This window comes from Equus przewalskii, chromosome 9 (genome assembly GCF_037783145.1).
Source record: "Equus przewalskii isolate Varuska chromosome 9, EquPr2, whole genome shotgun sequence".
Lineage (NCBI taxonomy): Eukaryota > Metazoa > Chordata > Mammalia > Perissodactyla > Equidae > Equus > Equus przewalskii.
This window is the reverse complement of record NC_091839.1, coordinates 16,981,716-17,001,420: the sequence shown is the minus strand read 5'-3', so window position 1 is coordinate 17,001,420 and position 19,705 is coordinate 16,981,716. Positions and strand designations below refer to the sequence as shown.

General features: G+C 59.5%; 1 protein-coding gene across 10 annotated transcripts; it reads left to right on the top strand.

Annotated features, from left to right (window-relative positions):
* The first annotated feature begins 2,571 nt into the window (after positions 1 to 2,571).
* Positions 2,572 to 13,263, top strand: MEIS3 (Meis homeobox 3). Of its 10 annotated transcripts, none has more exons than XM_070633094.1 (14): positions 2,996 to 3,143; positions 4,399 to 4,473; positions 4,613 to 4,794; positions 5,000 to 5,159; positions 5,257 to 5,307; positions 6,181 to 6,231; positions 6,389 to 6,538; positions 8,444 to 8,555; positions 8,727 to 8,875; positions 9,782 to 9,858; positions 10,040 to 10,098; positions 10,205 to 10,288; positions 10,642 to 10,711; positions 12,799 to 13,263. In XM_070633094.1, exons 1-13 carry the CDS (start codon positions 3,132 to 3,134, stop codon positions 10,689 to 10,691), a joined length of 1,212 nt encoding a protein of 403 aa, XP_070489195.1. In that variant the 5' UTR covers positions 2,996 to 3,131; the 3' UTR covers positions 10,692 to 10,711; positions 12,799 to 13,263. The 10 variants fall into 10 exon arrangements, with proteins under 10 accessions (XP_008542343.1, XP_070489193.1, XP_070489195.1 ...); XM_070633095.1 differs by having other exon boundaries at positions 4,399 to 4,503; positions 6,440 to 6,538; XM_070633093.1 differs by having other exon boundaries at positions 4,399 to 4,503.
* The last annotated feature ends 6,442 nt before the right edge of the window (positions 13,264 to 19,705 follow it).

Below are 19,705 nucleotides of genomic sequence, written 5' to 3'. Positions count from 1 at the left end.
ATTAAGGCTCTCCCGGCCCCCTCCCCTCTGCCTTCCTTAAAGGGCCAGCGTCACCTGCAGATAGTTGAGTGTGAGTGTCGGGGGTCGGGGGCGGGGAGAGTGGGGGCGGGAGCGCCCACTGGTGCGGGGACCCCAGACTCAGCCGAGGCCCCCTGGGTCCCAGCACCCTCTGGTTTAACCACCTCCCCATCACCCCCCACCCAAGCCCATTGCCCATTGAGCAAATGGGGAAGGGTCAGTCTGAGGTGGGTCCAGCCCCCAGATTCCCAGAGGAGACCCAGCGGTGGCCAGGGAGGGGGGTGTCCAGGGGAGTCAGAGGGCAAGAGTCAGGGACAGAGGGAGAGAAGGGATCAGAGAGGGACAGAGCTCCTGGGTGAGACACAGAGAGTGAGGGCGTGAGAGCCAGGGAGAGATGGAGGCAGAGAGAGACAGAGGCAGGGGGAGACAGAGGCAGGGGGAGGCAGAGGCAGAGACAAGGAGAAGAGGGGGTGACCTGGAGGTGAAGCAGAGCCCAGATGGGAAGGACCAGGGCCACCAGGCTGGCCCTCCCCCACAGCCTCCACTCGCCCCTCCTGCTGGAAGTGCTGCTGCCAGTCTAACCGCAGTCCCTCGTGCTGTAGGCCCAGCGGGCGCCCCGGCCCCCGGCCTGCACAGTTTTGTTTCACTTTGAGAGGACGAAGGCGAAGCAGGAGGCAGCTGAGGAAAAGCCGGGGCTGCTTATGAGTCGTGAACACATCCTGGGACGGCCGGCAGGGGTGCCACCATGCTCCCGGCCCCCACTCAGCCTGGATCTCTGTCCTCCTCTCTGGGTCTCTGTCCCCCCTCCATCTCTGTCCGTCCTCCCTCTGGGTCTTCGTCCTCGCCCCTCTTTCTGTCCCCTTCTCGCCAGACCGATCTCATTTCTCTTTGGTGCCGTCCCTCTGTAGCGATGGTTGGTCATTTTTGGGGGGGGTCAAGTAACCTTTTGTGACAAAAGGAATGAAAACTATGGGCCATCTCCGTGGGGGGTGGGGGGGAAGAACCATAAGCGCCAAGCCCACAACTTGCCATGTAATTTAGGGAGTTCACGGGTCTCTTGACACCCACTGGCACAGCCCCTCAGGAATCAGAGGACACCAGAAAAGAAAGACCCCTAATGTAGGAAAAGCCAGGGACAGAACAAATCCCAGGGGTCTCTCTCCTCTCCCCCTTGCTGGCCTCACTGTTCACATTCCTGCCCCAGGGCCTTTGCACCTGTGGTTCCCCTGCCTGGAAGGATCTTCCCCCAGATGTCTGCATGACTCCCTCCCTCCCCTTCCTCCGGCCTCTGCTCAGATGTCACCTCCTCTGAGGCCTCCCCTGTCCAGCTTATATCATCCCACGTCCTCATTCTGCTTTGTTTCAGAGCACCTGCCACCTCCAGGCAGTATTTTACACTTAGATCTTTACCTCCTGAACTATTCTCTCTCCCTCACCCCATCCCCAACAGAATGTGGGCTCCAGGAGGCCAGGAAGCTTGTCTTTTGTTCTCTGCTCTATCTCCAGTACACCACGCAGCACACAGTAGGTGCTCAACAAATTTTCACCGCAGACGTCTTCCCTTGACCTCATGAGAGCGCCAGCGTCAAAGGCTGGGTGGGTTCCAGGCTCCTCCGAGGAAACCGTGGACCTGCGCGCGCTCCAGCGGAGGCGTCACCGGGCGCCTCGTTCCTCCTCGATTCTAGAGATTCCACCAACTCCCAGGGCAGTGGAGCGAATTCCAGGCTGAAAACCTTCCAAAAGGCAGGGGCCAAAAGTGGGCGGAGGGAGAGAGAGAGACCTCCAGGCGCGCGCGCGCGCGCGCACACACACACACACACACACACACACACGTGCAGACACGCTGATGTCCGAGGCCCAGATATTGTATGTCCAGACTCGGGCAGACACACACACACACACACCCAACACTCACCATATTTAGAGGCCGGAACAACGCACACAGTCACTCCTGCAAACACACCCTCGCGCGCGCACACCCCGATGGCTCCAGACACAGGCGCACGCGTGTCCTTGTCTCCCAGGGGAGGGAAGCTCGGGGGGCCAGAGCCAGAAGGGAAACTAAAATATGGGGTTTGGCTGCTTCCAGCCTCCGGTTCTCTCCTCGGATTCTGTCTCAGCGTCAGAGAGACGGAGAGAGAGAGAGAACAGAGAAGGAGGGGGGTGGGGAGAGGTGGGAGGGCCTGCGCGAGCGTGGGGGGCAGGGAGAGACGGAGACGCGCAGAGATGGCAGAGAGAGACCGAGAGACAAAGAGAGAAGGGAATGGAGAGACTTGAAGCCGTGGAAACAAGAGGGAAGCGGGGAGATGGAGAGAGCGAGACGGGAAGGGCGGAGAGCAAGGAGGGGGAGAGGGGCAGAGACCTGTGGCGGCCGAGGAGGGGGGAGGCCGGGGCGCCCCGGAGCCGGAGGGTGGGGGTTGACCCGGAGAGAGGGCGGCAGGGGGGGTAGGGGCTGAGGGAGCCGAGCCCCGGGGAGACTGCGATACAACGCGGCCCCGGGAAGCCGCTGCGCCCCCGGCGGGGGGATGGGGCGGGGGGAGGGGAGGAGAGGGGGCTGGGGACCCGCCCGCCCCGCCCGCTCGCGCCGCCGGCGGACAGCGGGTTAAGCATCTCCGCGGTGGAACTTCCGGATGTGACCACAGAGAGAGGGAGAGACCGGGAGAGGGGAGAGGAGACGAGCCGCCAGCATCCCTCGGGCCCGCCGACGCCGGCCCGCGCGCCCCACCCCGCCCCCGGCCCGCGGGCGGACTGTCTGTCTCGGGCTGCGTGTCTGTCTCGGGCTGGTTCCGTCCTCCCAGGACCCGCGCAGGGACTGGGCGCCCCGGGGAGGGGGCCTCGGGCGACCCTCCCCCGCCTCGCGCCCCCGCTGGCCGGCATGCGCCCCTGGCCGTGACCCCCGCGGGGCCGGGCGCTGGGGGTCCATGCGCGCAGCCTGCTCCCCGCCCGGCGCCGGCCGCTGACGGCCGTGGGGGGGGTGGGGGAGCCGGGCACCCAGCCTCCTGCCCCACCCCCTGGCGTCGGCCCCACCGGCCACCCGGGCCGCTGGCCCTGGCTGCGCCCTCCCCGCTGGCCAGGCCCTGGAGGGACCCGGGAGCGGCCGCCGGCTTCAGCCCATGGCCCGGAGGGTAGGTCTGAGGGCGGGCACCCTGCGCGCCGGCCCGTCTCCACATCTCCCGCTGCATCTCCCCCAGCTCAGCCTGCCCTACCCCCCCATCTCTTTCTCTGCCCCCCACCTCTCCGTCCCTGTCTCCCCCTCCATCTCAGGCCCTCTATCCTCCCCCTCCTCCCTTTTCTCTCCTCCCTAATCCTTCTCCCTGGTCCACTTTTGTTCCAAGTCCCTCCGAAGGTCAGGGGTGGGGACAGTGCTGGGAGAGGTGGGTCTCACCAGGCAGGGCCGAGGGCTTCTCTCCTTGACCGTCCTGGGGATGGGCGAGCTCAGGTGATGGGTGAGGAGCTGAGTCTGCCCCTTTGAGGGTGGACGGTGCGCAAGCACGCTGGGTGGGAAGACCCCAGCACATGGGAGCAGCTGGATCCAACTTCAGGGCTCGGAGAAGTTCAGAGAAGAGTGAGCGAAGGGCGGAGAGAAGGAGACACACGCAGGGGAACCCCGGCATGGACCTCTGCTCCTCCTTCCCCGGTCCCTGTGCCTGGTGGGGCCTCAGCTCCTTCGTCTCCACGCCAGGGTTTGGCCTGGTGATTTAAAGGTCCCTCCGGCCTCCCCAGGGCCCTTGCCTCTGTGGTGACGGGACGCAGAAATCTCGGCCACCCCAGGGCTCGTGGTTTCTCTGCGGGGCCGTTTGCACAGCGGGTTTGTGTGGCTGTGTGGGGTCACACTGTCCTTCAACAAGTGTTTATGGGATGTGTGCCAGGCACTGTGCTGACAGCCTCGTTCATTCGTTCACTCGCTCACTCCTTCCTTCATTCCTGCACCTGACCTTTGGCTGTGTGTGTGCGGTGGGTTCACGTGGTGATGGGGTGTGACAGGTTCTTCAGACCCACTCGGATGTGCGTGCTTGAACTGTGAAATGACACGGAAGTGGGGGGAGTGGGTGAAGTGTCCGGACGTGTGTGCGGACAATGCGCTGTTTTCATGGGAAAGGTCCGTAAGGGGCGTCCCTCTCTGTGTCTGCCTCTGTCTCTGTGTTTCTCTCTTTCTCTCCCATCTTTTCTCTCTTTGCCTGTCTCCCCATCTCTCTCAGCATTTCTCTCTCTCTCCGCTCCTGTCTGCCCTCCTCACTCTGTGAGGAGCCGGTCGTTACCCGCCCGCCCATCCCTGACCCCGACCCTGACCCTCAGCTCCCCGACCTGCTCAGTCTCTCTCCTCGGGACCCGCCTGCCCTCCCATCAGGGATCTCTGACGGGACGTTTGTCACCATCCAGGGGCCCAAGAGAAGGCTGCGAGACAGGGCCCTCGGTCCCACCCAACAGCTCCATGGACATCGGGGCCATCAGGAGGCAGGCCTTGGACACCTGGGGAACGGAAAGGCGGGTCCCCGGGCAGAGAGGGGGCATCTCCTGGGTCCCCAGATCGGGAGGTTTCTTGGAGGCACTGACGCCTCCTTGGGGCTCTCTCCCTCTTGCCTCCCCCCCCCAGTACGATGAGCTGCCTCACTACCCAGGCATCGTGGATGGCACCGCAGCCCTGGCTGGCTTCTCGGAGGCAGTGCCCACAGCACCGAGAGCCCCGGGGCCCTACGGCCCCCACCGGCCTCCTCAGCCCCCTCCCCCGGGCTTGGACAGCGATGGCCTGAAGAGAGAGAAGGACGAGATCTACGGGTGAGTGGGGTCTCCGGATGTGGGCCTCTCTCCCACTCTCTTTCTCTGTTTCTCTGCGTCTGTTTCTCTCTCTCGGACTCTATCTCGCTCCGTCTCTGTCTCTCCATCTCCTCCCTCTGGGCCTCCTGTGCCCTCCCAGTTGCTCTGAGCTTCGTGGACCCCTGCCCTCCCCTAAGGAGATCTCTCCTCTCCTGCCCCCTGCCAGACACCCGCTCTTCCCCCTGCTGGCCCTGGTCTTTGAGAAATGTGAACTGGCCACGTGCTCACCTCGTGACGTGGCCGGGGCTGGGCTGGGCACGCCCCCGGGCGGCGACGTCTGCTCCTCCGACTCCTTCAATGAGGACATTGCCGCTTTTGCCAAGCAGGTGTGCAACCCCTCATCAGGCGTGCGCCGGGCAAGCCGGCGATGAGGGGCGGGAGGGAGCCTCCCAGTGCCCTCCCTGGCCTCTCTCTTCCTCCCAGGTCCGCTCCGAGAGGCCCCTCTTCTCCTCCAACCCGGAGCTGGACAATCTGGTGAGACCCGGGCCCTCCCCACCCCCCTCCTCCGAGGGCTGTCCTGTCGCGCCCTCCGCAGCCCTGGGGCTGACTGGGGGAGCCTGACCCCCTTCTCCAATATGGATGATCGCTGCCCATTTGCAATGCAGGGTAGCCAGGAGCTTGAGGACAGGACCCGTGGCCTGAGTTCAAATCCCGGCTCTGCCACTTGCTAGCCCTGTGAACCAGGGCGGGTAGCCCCATCTCCCTGTGCCTCAGTTTCCTCATCTGTAAAGTGTAGCCTGTAGTCGTGTCTATCCTGTAGGGCCGTTGTGAGTAGTTCATGAGTTCACCAGCATCCAGAGCTTAGAACAGGGCCTGGCTCACGAGGGGACTTGATACACCACTCAGTCGGGAGAACAGAGCCCATGCCAACATGAGGAGAGAAGAGAGAGAAAGAGAAGGGGGAGGAGAGGGAGAGCGAGAGGGAGAAATACCCCTGCTTCTCCTTTCCTTTTGTTTCCAAGCTCCCACCAGGGCTTCCTATTGGCTGAGCCCTCTGGCAAAGGACTCTGGGAAATGTAGTTTACAGGCAAAGGGTGGCTATTGTCCTAATTAAGGACGCCTCGGCCTCCTCCTCCTCCTGTGATGGACCCTTTTCTGTCTCCTGCGCCTCTTGCTTCTCTTTTTCTTCGACTCTCAAACACTCTCTGTTCCCTTAACTCTGAGTCTCTGTCTCGATTCCTGGTTTCTCTCTTTCTCTGTTGCTTTGTCTGTCTTATTCCATCTCACTCCTTCTGTTTCTCTGTCTCTCCGCTTCTCTCCTTTCTCCTCCTCCTCCTCCCCGTCTCTCTCTCTCTCCCCCGGCCCTCCCTCTCTCGCCTCCTCTGCTCTTCCTGTCTCTCTTTGCAGATGATCCAGGCCATCCAAGTGCTCCGGTTCCACCTGCTGGAGCTGGAGAAGGTGAGTGCTTCTCACTTCCCCTCACCTGTCACCCGCCCCCCCGCCCCTCCCTCTCTCACCCCCTTCCCCAGAGTTGGGGCAGAGTACCACCCCCCTCCCTGTACGCCCCAGCCCTGGCCCCCCGGGCGGCCCCCCCAGTACCCCGGTGCCCCCTCAGGTCCACGACCTGTGCGACAACTTCTGTCATCGCTACATCACCTGCCTCAAGGGAAAGATGCCCATCGACCTGGTCATCGAGGATCGGGACGGCGGCTGCAGGGAGGACCTCGAGGACTACCCGGCCTCCTGCCCCAGCCTCCCGGATCAGGTGGGCCCAGGAGGGGGCCCCAGGCCTCACCTTGCGACCAAAGCCGTTCCCCGGGCGGCTGGGCTGTGGCGTGAGGGCACACACCCGCCACAGAGCCTCCGACCGCGGGACCTGCAGCAGCTCCGTGGCAGCCACACAGACAGGGATACAGCTGGACGACAGCACACACACACAGACACACACACACACACCAACAGCTGCAGACAGCACCCACAGACTCGGCCACACCCACACAGGTTCGCACGCAGCTGCACGGTTAAGGCCGTTCTCGCTCACAACCAGCGATAACATACACCCCCTCCTCATACACACATCCCAGCCGCATGACAGCATCACAGACCGCATGGCCTGATTAGGACACTGCCATTCTGGAGTGTGTGTGTCTTCACACGGCCTCCAATAGATGCCCCCAGGGCCATCGCCCACCCCGATACAGTCACGGAGCCGCGTGCCTGCTTGTGTAGGAATCAGGGTCCCCACACACTGTCTCACATAGGACAACCAGCCCCTCGAATTACAGCCACACACTTAGAAAAACTCGGCCTCCCCATAGTCAGATCCGGCCACCTGGCCGTCTTAGAGGGTGACACAGCCACGTTCCAACACGGCCGCGTGTCTCGGCTTCGACCAGGGAACAACCACGCCTCGGCCACCTCCTTTCCGTGGACAGCCTCGCCCTCTTGGGCACAGACATAGACACACGCACACTTACATGCCACACGACAGGCTCAGGCCAGCATCAGGGGGGCCAATGTGGATGCTGACCTGCAGCATCCAATCGGATCCAGCATGACAAGAGCTACAGGTGGCAGTTAGAGCCGTACTCGAAAGCCTTCAGACCGGGCGATGCTGCAGTTGGCACGCACGCCCTCCCCAGGGCACTCACGCACAATTCCACGCACACGTACGAGCCTGGAGGAAACCGCTCTGAGCCGCGGCGTCTTGGGCTGAGCCCCAGTGATAGAGGGACGGACGATGCACCCACACTGGGCCGTGTGGGGAGGGACTGTGAAGCAGTGGGCAGGGTCTGGGGCGATCAGCAGGGCAGGTGGGGTTCCCGGGGCTCAGAAATAGCGGGTGGCTGTTTCCACCCCCCTCTGCACGTAATCTGCCTGCCGGCAATGGAACCGAACCTGAGGGTAATCGGCCAAGTGGTCTCAATGCCGTCTCTGTGGGTCGGTCTCCTCCAGGGACACAGAGCTGGGGCAGAGGGTGACTCCGCCGCATTGTCAACTTCCTCAAAGTGTGTCGGAGTTTGGATAAAGAAAAAACAGCCCCGGACCCTGTGGTCTGCAATTCTGAGACACCCCCCCCCCGACCCGACGCAAATCTCTGAAAACTGAAAATTGTGGAGTTTGCATCCCTGTAAGTTTCGTGCAAACTCATTTGGCAGCAAAAGCTGCCCTGAACTAATGAGAGGCTATTTATAGCCTTTATTTATTCCACTTAGTTAAATATTCATCCATTTGGCTGCAGAAATTTTAATGAGTTTGACGGCAAGGTTATGCCCCGCACCCTGCGGGGCGTGTTATGAAGTACACAGTATGTGCACTGATTTACTGTCTGAAAATGTGAAAAGGTCTGAATTCTGAAACACTGGCCCCCAAGGATTTCAGATAGGGTGCTGTCCATCTGTATGAGCTCATCTTTGTGGAGCAATTACTGTGTGTCTTTACTTAAATTAACTGATGGAGTCCTTACCATACTCTGAGGTGGGGGTCTTCCATTTTTCAGTTGAGGAAACAGGCACAGAGAGGTGAAGAGACTTGCTCAAGCTCACACAGCCAGGAAAGAGGCAGGGACAGGCTTTATACCCAGGAGTCCCAGCTCCAGAGCCATGATCTTAGCCCCCGTGTTATATTGTACCCCATGCCTTGACGCTGACTTCCAACTCTTGTTTTCCAGACTAACGCATGGATTAGAGACCATGAGGACAGTGGGTCTGTACATTTGGGGACCCCGGGTCCATCCAGTGGTGGCCTGGCCTCCCAGAGTGGGGACAACTCTAGTGACCAAGGTGAGATGCTTGGGAGGTGGAGGGGAAATGTGGGAGTCGGTCTGAGGATTGAAGTTAGACAGCAAGTGGGACTTCCAGAGAGGTGTGAAGTGGTGTCTTGGAGGAGGGTTCTGGTCCCCCTGGGTGCCCACCCTCACTGTCCACAAACACAGCGTGCCTCTCCCCCGTCAGGAGACGGACTGGACACAAGCGTGGCCTCTCCCAGTTCTGGGGGAGAGGACGAGGAGCTGGACCAGGAGCGGCGTCGGAACAAGAAGCGGGGCATCTTCCCCAAGGTGGCCACCAACATCATGAGAGCCTGGCTGTTCCAGCACCTCTCGGTGAGTGCCCCGGGCCCCTGGGTGTGGGCGGGCATCCAGGGGGGTGGAGAAGGGCGGCCACGCAGAGACTGGGGCCTCAAGAGAGACCCAGAGATGGGAGACTGAGGCAGGGGAGAAATATGGAGGGAGAATCTCAAGGCTATGGGGACTAACATGCGAACATCCCGGAGCACTGCCTGTGCTCCAGGTGCCGCTAAGGTCCTCCCCCAACCCATCCGCCCACTCCCCCACCCATCCGCCCATCTATTCACCTAGCCGTCAATCATCCGCCATCCAGCCAGACATGCCCTGCGGGAGCGGGGGTGTGGTTAGCTCCATTCTGCAGATGAAGAGATGGAAGCCCAGAGGACCCACAGCCAGAAGTGGGTTCAGATGCAGGCAGTGTGGGCCCTAACCACTGCACCACACTGCCTCCTGGGGAGAGACGGAAAAAGAGAGACAGGGAGAGGCTGAAACAAAGAGATGGAGGGAGATGGGGAGGACTGAATCAGAGCAAGACAGACACAGGGAGAGACTGGGTCACAGAGGGACAAAGACACAGAGACAGGGACAGAGGGAGAGAGAGGAAGTCAGAGAGAGAGGCACAGAGAGAGAGAGAGACTGGGACGGCGAGAGACGTGTGCAGGGACCCTGACGGGGACTCAGAGGGCCGGTGCTGGCTTTGCCTCCTTTCTGGGCCCTGGAGCCCCCTCCCCAAGCTCAGTCTCCCTAATGAGAGCTGGCCAATTAGTCTCTAATTGCTGGAAGAGGCAGGGAGCCCACGGGTGTAATTGCCTGGAGCTGGGCTCCGCTTCCCTCCACTGGGTCCCCGGGGAGCACAGACGCGCTGGCTCTCAGATGACAGGCCAGGCCTTGGGGATCGGATGGCGGCCTGGCAGGCAGGGTGACTCTCGCTGGTGGTCACAGCACCCGTACCCCTCGGAGGAGCAGAAGAAACAGCTGGCGCAGGACACGGGGCTCACGATTCTGCAAGTCAACAACTGGTGAGCGCCCCCGGGCGGGGAGGCCGGGCGCTGTCCGCGGTGCTGAAGGAGGCGCCGCCGCCCCTCGCAGCCTCTCCGCCTCCGTCCTCTCCTCCCGGCTCGCTCTCCGTCTGTGTGTGCTTCTCCCTGCTTCCCTCCTGCTCCCTCTTGACACCCTCCTCCGTTTCCACGACCCTCCCAGGTTCATTAACGCCCGGAGACGCATCGTGCAACCCATGATCGATCAATCCAACCGCACAGGTACAGGGAGAAGGCGGGCAGAGAGGCCCTACTGCTCCTGCGGGAGTGTCAAAACGGGACCCGGGCATCCTGGGGCTCAGCCTGCACCCCTCAAACCCCCTCGCAGGGCAGGGTGCAGCTTTCAGCCCAGAGGGCCAGCCCGTGGGGGGCTACACGGAGACTCAGCCACACATGACTGTGAGGCCGCCAGGTAAGACCCCACCCCCTAACGAGGCCCCACCCTCAGCACGCCAGGCCCCTCCTGGAAACACAGATGCCCCACCTTGTGAGATTAAGTTCATGAATACTACAGTGACTTATTTGTGTAACAGAGGAGCTGGAGATGCAAATGCAGATTTCCAGGCCCTCACTGGGTTCGCTTCCTCCAGGCTCCACCCACTCCTCGGAAGGCTCCACTTTTCCTTAAAGGACCAGCACCCTCTTAAACAATGACTCAGTCTGTCTGGATAGAGGGATCCCCTGGGGAAGGAAGGGGCGGGAAGGACTTAGGGTCATGTGCGGGTGTCTGGTGAAGGCCAGTAACACTCCCCTTTTGTCTTCCAGGGTCAATGGGGATGAGTTTGAACTTAGAAGGAGAGTGGCATTATCTATAGACGCTGGACTCAAGAGAAGTGTGAGTGTGAATGTCTGTGGGGACTGGGTTGGAGGCTGTGTGACTTCAAACCTTCGTAAGACTTCTGGACTCCAGTAGTGGGCCCGGCCAGAGCAGCGTCAGCCTGTGTCTCCGAACTGAGGGCTCTCCGGGGCTGGGCGGGAAGATGATTCATTCATCCATCCATCCATCAACTCACTCATCCATCCATATATTTCATCTCTCCACCCACCTACCCACCATCCACCAAACATCCATCCACTCACCATCCATCCAACCATGCATTCATTCACTCATTCATTCATTCATCTATCCACCGACATACCCACCATCCACCCTCCCCCACATTGATCCATCTGTCCACGTGTCCACCCATTTGTCAACTTAGCCATGCATTCCCCCACCTACCTACCCGCCCATCCATCCACCCACCCATACATTACTTACATCTCCAAACATATATTGAACCCTCACTCCATGCCCTTACATGCCTCAGGTAGAATCCAGCTCTTGAGAAGGTTCTGGGCTTCTGAGGAAGTGGACATCAGAAGTCAATGACAATCCAGTGCAGCAGATGAAACAATAAAACACAGCTTGCTCAAAGGAGGGAGTCATCAGCTATCCCTGAGATGTCAGGGAAGACTTTGTAGAGGAAGTGTCCTCTGGGTGGGGCACTGAAGGATGAATAGGAGTCCACTGGGTAAAAGTCGGGGGCAAGGTAGTAGGGTGCATTCTTTTACTCTCCCAGGTCTTAAGACTTTAGAACATCTTCTCATTTAGCCTTCACAAGAATCCCAAGAGGGAAAGATTATTATTATTTTCATTATGCAGATGAGAATGCTAAGGCTCAGAGAGAAGAGGTCACTTATGTTGGTTCATTGAGCTCAGAAAAGCATAGGGAACAGCATGTGCAAAGTCCCAGGGTTGATGAGCAGCCTGGAGTTTCTAAAGCACAGATCAGATCTTGACTCTTTCCTGGATTAAAACTCTTCTGTGGCTCCCTAGTGCCCTCTGGATAAAGTCCAGACTCCTTAGTTTAGCATCTATTCATTCATTCATTCATTCATTGAGTACACATTCTCTGAACTCCTCTGTGCCCAGCCCTGTGCTGAGTGATGCTGGGGACACCACAGTGACCATGACAGCTCCAGCCTTGTCCTCATGGGACTCATAATTCAGTGGGAAAGACAGACCTGTCCCCAGACAGTGACAACCCAGAGTGCTCAGGGCCAGGATGAGGGGACCCAGGTACTGGAGGGGCCTGGGGGGGGGGTGGGGATCACACTCAGGCTGGAGGGTTCAGAGAGGATTTCCTGGAGGAGGGGCCATCTGACCCAGCCTGGAGGATTCAGGGAGGGTTGCCTGGAGGAGGGGACTTTAGAGCTGAGACCAGGCTAACAGGAGGAGTGATGCAGGAAAAGAAGGAACAGCACGTGCAAAGGCCCAGCGCACTTAGCAACTTCATGGCTGTGAGCCAGCCCCTCCACACACACATGAGAGGGAGGAAGGGTTGCGCTGAGCTGAGGCTAGTGAGTCGGTGGGTGAGTGGGGAATTCAGGGCCAGCAGGAGGGCTGCGAGATGAGAGTGGAGACCTGGGAGGGCTGAGGCCTGGAGGGCACTGGAGGCCTAAGCCTGAGAAGGAGAGATGGCTGGGTGTGTTCAGAGCCTGGCAGGCCTTTGGGGGGGTCTCAGCTCTGCCCTGATGAATCATGGACAGGTGTGGCCTGGTCTGAGTGTCGGGGGTCCTCTGGGATCAGGAGGATGGAGGTCCCCCACTTCTTTCTGCTGCCCTTGACTTTTGCCCCTTGTCTCTCTGTTCTGCCTGTCTCTCTGCCTCGTTCTTTCTCTTTCCACGTCTTCATCTCTGATTCCCTGGATGTTTCTTCCTCTGTCCCCCTCTGTCTCTCTCTCCTTGTCTTTCTCTAAGGCTCTCTTGGTCTCGACGTCTCCTTGTCTCTTTCTCATCTCAGTCTGTCTCCCCCCCTCCATTGCTGTTCTGATTCTGTCTCTCTGTTTCTCTGTCTCCCTGTGTCCCTCTCGCTGTGGGGCCGGTGGGGCCAGACCCCCTCCCCCGCTCCTGACTCAGCCTCTCCTGCCCCCTCCACAGACCCCAGCCTCCGGACCACGACCACCAGGCTCACACCTGGTTCTGGTTCCGCTTGGCCCTCTGGCTTCAGGACCCACCTCCTCCGGCCCCCTCACTCAACGCCTACCTCCCTGGGGCCCCGCCGGGACACGGGGGGCCTGAGCGCCCCCTTGAGGGCCTCTCAAGGACAAAGACAAGGCCTCCAGGCCCTGCGCCCCACTTCTGCCCTCACCTCCGCCCAGAACCTGAGCTGAGATCCTGGGCCCGAGTCTTCGGAAGATGGTGGCTGGGGGTCCCCCCGCCTCCAGGACAAGGAAGGGATTGGAGGTGGGCTGGGGCCATGAGGGACGGGGGTTCACCTGGACCCTACATTTTGGAGACGTTCCCTTCATCCCCCAGCCCGCCCCCCTCCCCTCTCCACCTACCTCCCTTCTCTGATGTCTTCTACTTTGTTTTTAACGATAAAGTCTTAAAAACAAAAAGCCACCCCTCTGGATTCTTGTGTCTCTTCCAAGACTCAAATCCTCATCAGAGTGAGGCTCACGCATCACTCCTGATGAGAACCATCGATGCTCTTTATCCTGCCGTCTCCGCGGGCTCTGTGTGTATCGGTTAGCTATCGCTGTGGAACAAACACCCCCAAATTTTGCAGCTCCAAAGGCCAAGTGTTTTTAGCTCATTATTCTGCAGGTTGGTGTTTTATTCTAGGCCCAGCTGGGCAGTTCTGGTGGTTTCAACAGGGTCCTCTTGTGTATCCGTGGGCAGCGACCGGTCACCAAGGGGCCTCTGCTCCCGGCGGTTGGCTGGCTGGTGGCAGGGGCCACAGGAGTGACTGGGCCGCGTGGTGGCATCGCCCCAAGGGCTGTCTGGTTTGTTCACATAGAGAGCTGGTTGGACTCTGGCCGGGGGCCTCCTGAGACCCCAGCTCGGATCTGGCACGTGGTTTTCTCTGCTGCATTCTCCGGCCACCAGAAGTGGCCAGGCCAGCCCAGATTCCAGGGAGCAGAAACAGACCCCACCCCTCACGGGGCTGCAAACTCACACTGGAAGAGATGTGGGCACATGGAAGGATGGAGGAGTGTGGCCGTTTTTGCATCGATCTCCCACGCTGTGGTTCAGATTCCTTTCTCCGTTTGTCCCCTGGGAGACGGGGAGGTGGGGCACTGACCAACCTTGCCATGACGGATGTGGGTTCAAATCCTACCACTTGCTGTGCTGCCTTGAGCAGGGCACTTCCCTGCTCTGGGGCATCAGCATCCATCTCTGGAAAGTGGGGAAAGAGGCAATCCCTGCTCATAGGACAGCTGTGCCAATTGATGGCGGTGTTGCAGGGGCCGTGTGAGGACGGGGCCCGCTCAGGCCCAGGCAGAAGTCACCATCTGTACCTGGAGACCCTGATGGGCTGACCAGGCCCCTGGGGTCCTCAGCTTCCCAGACCTGCCTCCCCCAGAGAGACCGAGAAGGCAGAGTGGGGTCTCTCTCTAGTCCTGTTCCTCTCACTGTGTGTCTCTGTCTCCATCTCTTCCGGTTTCCGGCTCTCTCCGGGGTCTTTGCTTCTTCCCATCCCCCACTGCCGCTCAGCCCCTCTCCTGGGTGCCGCCAGGCCCTTCCCTGTCCCTCCTTCAATCTGTACGGGGACATGGTGCAGAGATGACACGCCTCTCAGGGCGGCCCCACCCTGGTCATGCTCATGTCTGCTCTGTGTTCGAGGCCCCTGGGCACCTGCGTGTGTCGTGGTGGATGTGGGGGCGCCACGAGAGGTGTATGCCCTGAGCCCCACCCAGGGGAGCCCGGGCTAAGAGACTCACACAGAGACAATACAGAGTGAGATGCTAGATCCAACTGGTGCCCAGATTCACGCTTACGCTTAGAAATACGCACAACCAGGGGCCGGCCCAGTGGCGCAGCGGTTAAGTTTGCACATTCTGCTTCAGGGTTCACTGTTTCAGATCCCGGGTGCGGACATGGCACCGCTTAGCGCGCCATGCTGTGGTAGGCGTCCCACGTATAAAGTAGAGGAAGATGGGCACGGATGTTAGCTCAGGGCCAGTCTTCCTCAGCAAAAAGAGGAGGATTGGCAGATGTTAGCTCAGAGCTAATCTTCCTCAAAAAAAAAGAGAAAGAAAAGAAAAAGAAATACGCACAACCAGACACCCCAACACACACACAGAGAAGAACAGACACACACGGGACACACACTAAGATAGACTCGCCCTCAGAAACACGCAAAGAAACACAGCTACACACAGACACGGAAACACACACACACAAACACACACACACACACTGGGAAACTCTGGGAAGAGCCACAGAGAAGCCACCCACACACTTATGTTTTCACACTCACATTTGCACACAGACACATGCTCACGCATCACACGTAGTCACACACTTATGCTCACACATTCACACTCGCACATAATCACAAATATATTCTCACACATACATACACATGTTCACACTCACACTTGCTCATACATGGTCATACAAAGCACACACTCAGATGGGCGTGTCTGTCCTCACTCCTGCTCACACGTGCTGATGCTTGCACACTCGGAGACGTCACACCCGGGGAGAGCGCCCACAGGACGTGGCAGAGGCCGACACACACGCTCAAGCAGGCGGCGTTGCCAGCGACCCAGGAAAGTTCCAGAAAGGGTCACCCGGAGCTACCCTCGGAAACACTCGTGTGCGGCCCACAGACGGACAGGCAGGACAGCCTGGACCCAGACTCCAGCCCGACCCGCCTGTGTTCAAGTCCCTGTTCTGCCACTCACCACGAGGCCTTGGTCCCCGGACGAGGTGGCCGTCATCAAACATCCCTCGGGGGACCGTCCCCTGCTGCTGCCTCCAGGCTCCGCCCGCCCTGCTCGTTGTTCCCAGACTCCACTGAGCTCCGTGCGATTCGATTCTCGAGGCTTAGGCTCCGACCTTGGTGGAGACTGCCCGGGCCGGTCCCTTCCGGGGCCTCTGTCCTGGCTGCTCCCCCTGCCTGGGACACCCTTCCTGGCTCAGAGGTCGCCTCTGCAAAGACCAGGAGCAGCCAAACCAAGGCAGCCCCCTTGTGACCCTCACTTGTGGCCCCGACGCCGCCTCCCTGGGATTCACGCTGTTACCTGTTCGCCCCGCCCCCTTGTCACTCATTCATTCAGGCGGCTGCATTCCCTGGGCCCGCCCTCTCTGCGGGTCCCTGCACGTCGCAATCAAGACCTCCGCCCACGGGGACTGACGTCCACAGTGGACCCCATAAACTGAGCGCTCCTGTAGCCTGCAAGAAGATGACGCGGGTCATAAAAAAGTAGAGCCGGGTCGGGCGGGGGTGGGCCTGCCACCCTTACACCTGCGTCCCCTTCCTCTGCGGCGTGCTCTGTGCCAGGCCCCGTTCTAGGAGCTTGACACCCACCGACCGGGTCAACCCCACCGCTGAGCCTCAGACGGGGGGACCATCACGCTCCCCACTTCCCGGAGGAGGAAACCAAGGCCCAGAGAGGCAGATCGCTCGCCCGGGGTCACACAGTTGCCACGCGTGGGTCTCAGAAGCTTGCGCGCTAGACAGTCCTCCTGTCATTTTTAAAAAATATAATTCGAAGGTGCTATGATTTTTAAAGGGCCTAACGCGAACTATTTTCTGGGTTAGATATGGATTTGGGGACTATGGTCAGTGTTTCTCTCTCCCCAAACCCCCCAGGACTGAAGTGGGATGGATGAGGGATAGACAGCTGGAAGGACTTCCGACAGCCCCCCTTTGAAGGCGGGTGGTGGGGAGGGCTATGGGGGCGGGGCGGGGCCCAGGCCTGAGGTCTGCCACAAGGGTTCAGGGTTCCCGCAGCCCCTGCCTGGCCTGGGGAGGGGGATGGGGCACACGGGGTGGGGGAGGGGCAGCTCCTTGCCCCCCCCCCCCCCCACCTTTCTGGGGGCCTGCGAATGCCTCCCACTTAATCTTCTCTAATGAAACCGATTGGCTGTGCCACCCGCGAGGAGGGAAATTGGGCTGGAGGTTAATTGTAACTAAAAATACCTCCTCCACGCCCCTGGGTGAGGAACCAGGGGCTGGACCCCATTCCAAGGCCACCTGTGCAGGGGGTGGGCGTCGCTGAGCCGGCTGCGCCCCGAGGAGGTGGGCAGCCTGATGGGTCTGTGAGGTGGGCTGTGTGGGGCGGATGGGCAGGGCCAGGCGGTCTCGGGTCCGTGTGTGTGTGTGTGTGTGTGTGTGTGTGTGTGTGACCGTCGTGTGGCTATGGCGAGGGTGGACTCAGGACTGGGGTCCACGTGCCACCGCGGGGAGGGCGCCCCCAGGACTGTGTCCTCAGCCGAGACTGTTCCTGAAGGGGGCGTGTGTGTCTCCGAGGGCGGCTGTGTCTGTCCCACGGTGCCCGGTCTAGGTCGCATGTCTCTGTGCGAGCCTGTGTCTGTCACAGCCAGATCTGGGTGTCCCCAGACTCTGTGTGCCGGTGGCAGTGTCTCGCTGTGTGTGGCTGCGTGGCGTCTTGTGAATGACGTGTTGGGGACCGTGTGACCCTGGGTCATCCGGCCCGGAAGCCTCAGAATGTGGCAGGCGATGAGCTGGGCTCCCTCCAGAGGGCGCTGGGGACCCAGGGAAGGGGTTTTTGGTTTTTTGGAAGCTTCATTGAGATGTCATTCACATACCATCAAATGCACTCATTCAAACGGTTCAGTTCGGTGGCTGTCCTATATTCACAGAGTCGCGCATCTCTCGCCACAACCTACTGGGGAACGTTTTCGTCACCCCAAAAAGACACCTTCGACTTCTTAGTCACTCCACATTGCCCACAACCCCCAACCCTGGGCAACCACCCGTCCCCTTTCTGGCTGGACACATTTGCCTGTTCTGGACATTTCACATAAATTTATGGTCCTTTGTGTCTGGCTTCTTTTGCTCAGCGTGGTGTTTTCGAGGCTCTTCCATGTTGTAGCCTGGATTGGTGCTTCGTTCCTTTTCATGGCTGAATAGTATTCTGTCTTGGAAGGATTTTGAGCAGAGAAAGGACTGGGTCGGGTGTGTGCTCTGCCCTCGGGCGGCCATGTGGAGGGGGGATTTAGAGGGGGTGTGGTGGGTTGAGCTGTGTCCCCCAGAGAGGTAGTCTGGAGTCCTAGTTCCAGCGCCTGTGAACATGACCTGATTTGGAAATAAGGTCTCGGCAGATGTTCAAGTTAAGATGAGCTCACAGGGTGCGGTCTAACCCGATACAACTGTGTCCTTACAAATAGGGGACATTTGGGCACAGAGAGACATGCAGAGAGGGAGAAGACAGCCATGCAGAGATGGAGGACTGGAGCGATGCAGCCACAAGCCAAGGAACGCAGATGGCCAGCAGAGCGCCGGAAGCCAGACGAGGCCAGGAGGGACCCCTGCAGGTTTCACAGGGTGCACGGCCCTGCCGCCACCTTGATTTGGAACTTCTGGCCTCCAGAAGTGTGGGAGAATATGTTTCTGTCATTCTGAGTCACCTATTCCGTGGTCCTTTGTTATGGCAGCCGTGGGAAACAGGCACGGGGAGGCGGGGAGGAGCCGGGCCAGGGCAGGCACACGGGAGGGGAGGGGGCGGGTCAAGAACTACTTAGGAAGGTGCGCAAGGAAACAATATCCAGAACAGAGCCGCTCTATAGAGATGAGGGCGCCATCAAACTACTATGTCACCTAAAGATGGTCCATGTGCTGTCCCCAACAGCTCATGGCAGGCGGGTAAAATGGCAACACACAACTGGGTCCCTCAGAGAACGTGGTTCCTTTGGGGTTGGGGGTGAAAATGGGGTTTAGAGGAAAAGGAGTGAGCCATCAGCGTTGGATACTCCCGAGATGAGGACAGAAGAATAATGGTTGGAGGTCACCAGTGACCTTGACCGGAGCAGCAGCAGTGGGAGGAGGGGGGCAGAGGCTGACAGGGAGGAGGGGAGGAGAGCGGGAGGTGAGGACGTGATGTAAGGACGCCACAGGGGCCCAAGGGTGTAGGTACAAGGAAGTTCATTTCTGCCAAAGCCTGGAGATGACCCCGGGTGTGTTGAATGGTGATCAGCAAATTGAATGATTCTGGTCCATCCCAGATGACCCCAATGATGGAGTGATGGCCCACAAAAAAATGAGATGTATTTAAAAAGAAAAAAAAAAAAAGAAGGAAGTGGGGCCAGGCTGGTGGCTTAGTGGTCAGGGTTCCACGGTCTGGGCTTCGCAGGTTCAGATCCCAGGCGCAGACCTACACATCGCTCATCAAGCCATGTTGTGGTGGCATCCTGCATACAAAATGGAGGAAGATTGGCACAGATGCTAGCTCAGGGCCACTCTTCCTCACCAAAAAAGAAGAAGGACGCACAAAGGACAAGGCTTGGAGATTGATTGGATGTGGCAGGTAAGGGGGAAGAAAAGTCTAGATCTGTCCTCAGATTTATGACTTGGGAACTGGCCCTGTTTCTCTCTGATGTCACACAAGGGGACTGACGAGCACACCTTGGTTACCTTCCTCCTTGCTTTGGGGGCAATCGTAGCGGCTGTTTGTTGAGCACCTGTTATGTGCTAAGCACTGTTCTGAGTACATGGATCAGCTGGGCACGGGTATCATCTCCACTCATGGGCAGGAAAACAGATGTAGAAATTGAGGAGGACGCTTTCTCCCTGCCCGCCCCAGCCCTGAGGTTCTCCGGTGCAGCGACGACCAGCACCAGGGGCTGGTGAACATAGGCCACCGGCTCCCTCTGTGGCTGTGCCAGATCTGCCCAGCGGACACTCTGAACGCCGCCGAGAGGAGTTACAGCAGCCCTGGAAGCCTCGTTTGAGAGGGAGCGATATACCATGTTCATGGACGGGCAGCCTTGGATCACTCACTGTGGTTCAAATGTCACCGCGTCCGTTCTCCCTAAACAGCTGCAGAGTCAGGACAACCCCAGCTCACATCCCGGCAGGCTTCTGGAGAAA

What these genes read in the sequence shown, in the direction of transcription:
- MEIS3 (XM_008544118.2), top strand. Translation starts at nt 4,109, where the DNA reads ATGGGAAAGGTCCGTAAGGGGCGTCCCTCTCTGTGTCTGCCTCTGTCT. An exon ending in GGACAACTCTAGTGACCAAG is followed by an intron (nt 8,556 to 8,726) that starts GTGAGATGCTTG and finishes CTCCCCCGTCAG; the next exon opens with GAGACGGACTGGACACAAGC. An exon ending in GGCTGTTCCAGCACCTCTCG is followed by an intron (nt 8,876 to 9,781) that starts GTGAGTGCCCCG and finishes TGGTGGTCACAG; the next exon opens with CACCCGTACCCCTCGGAGGA.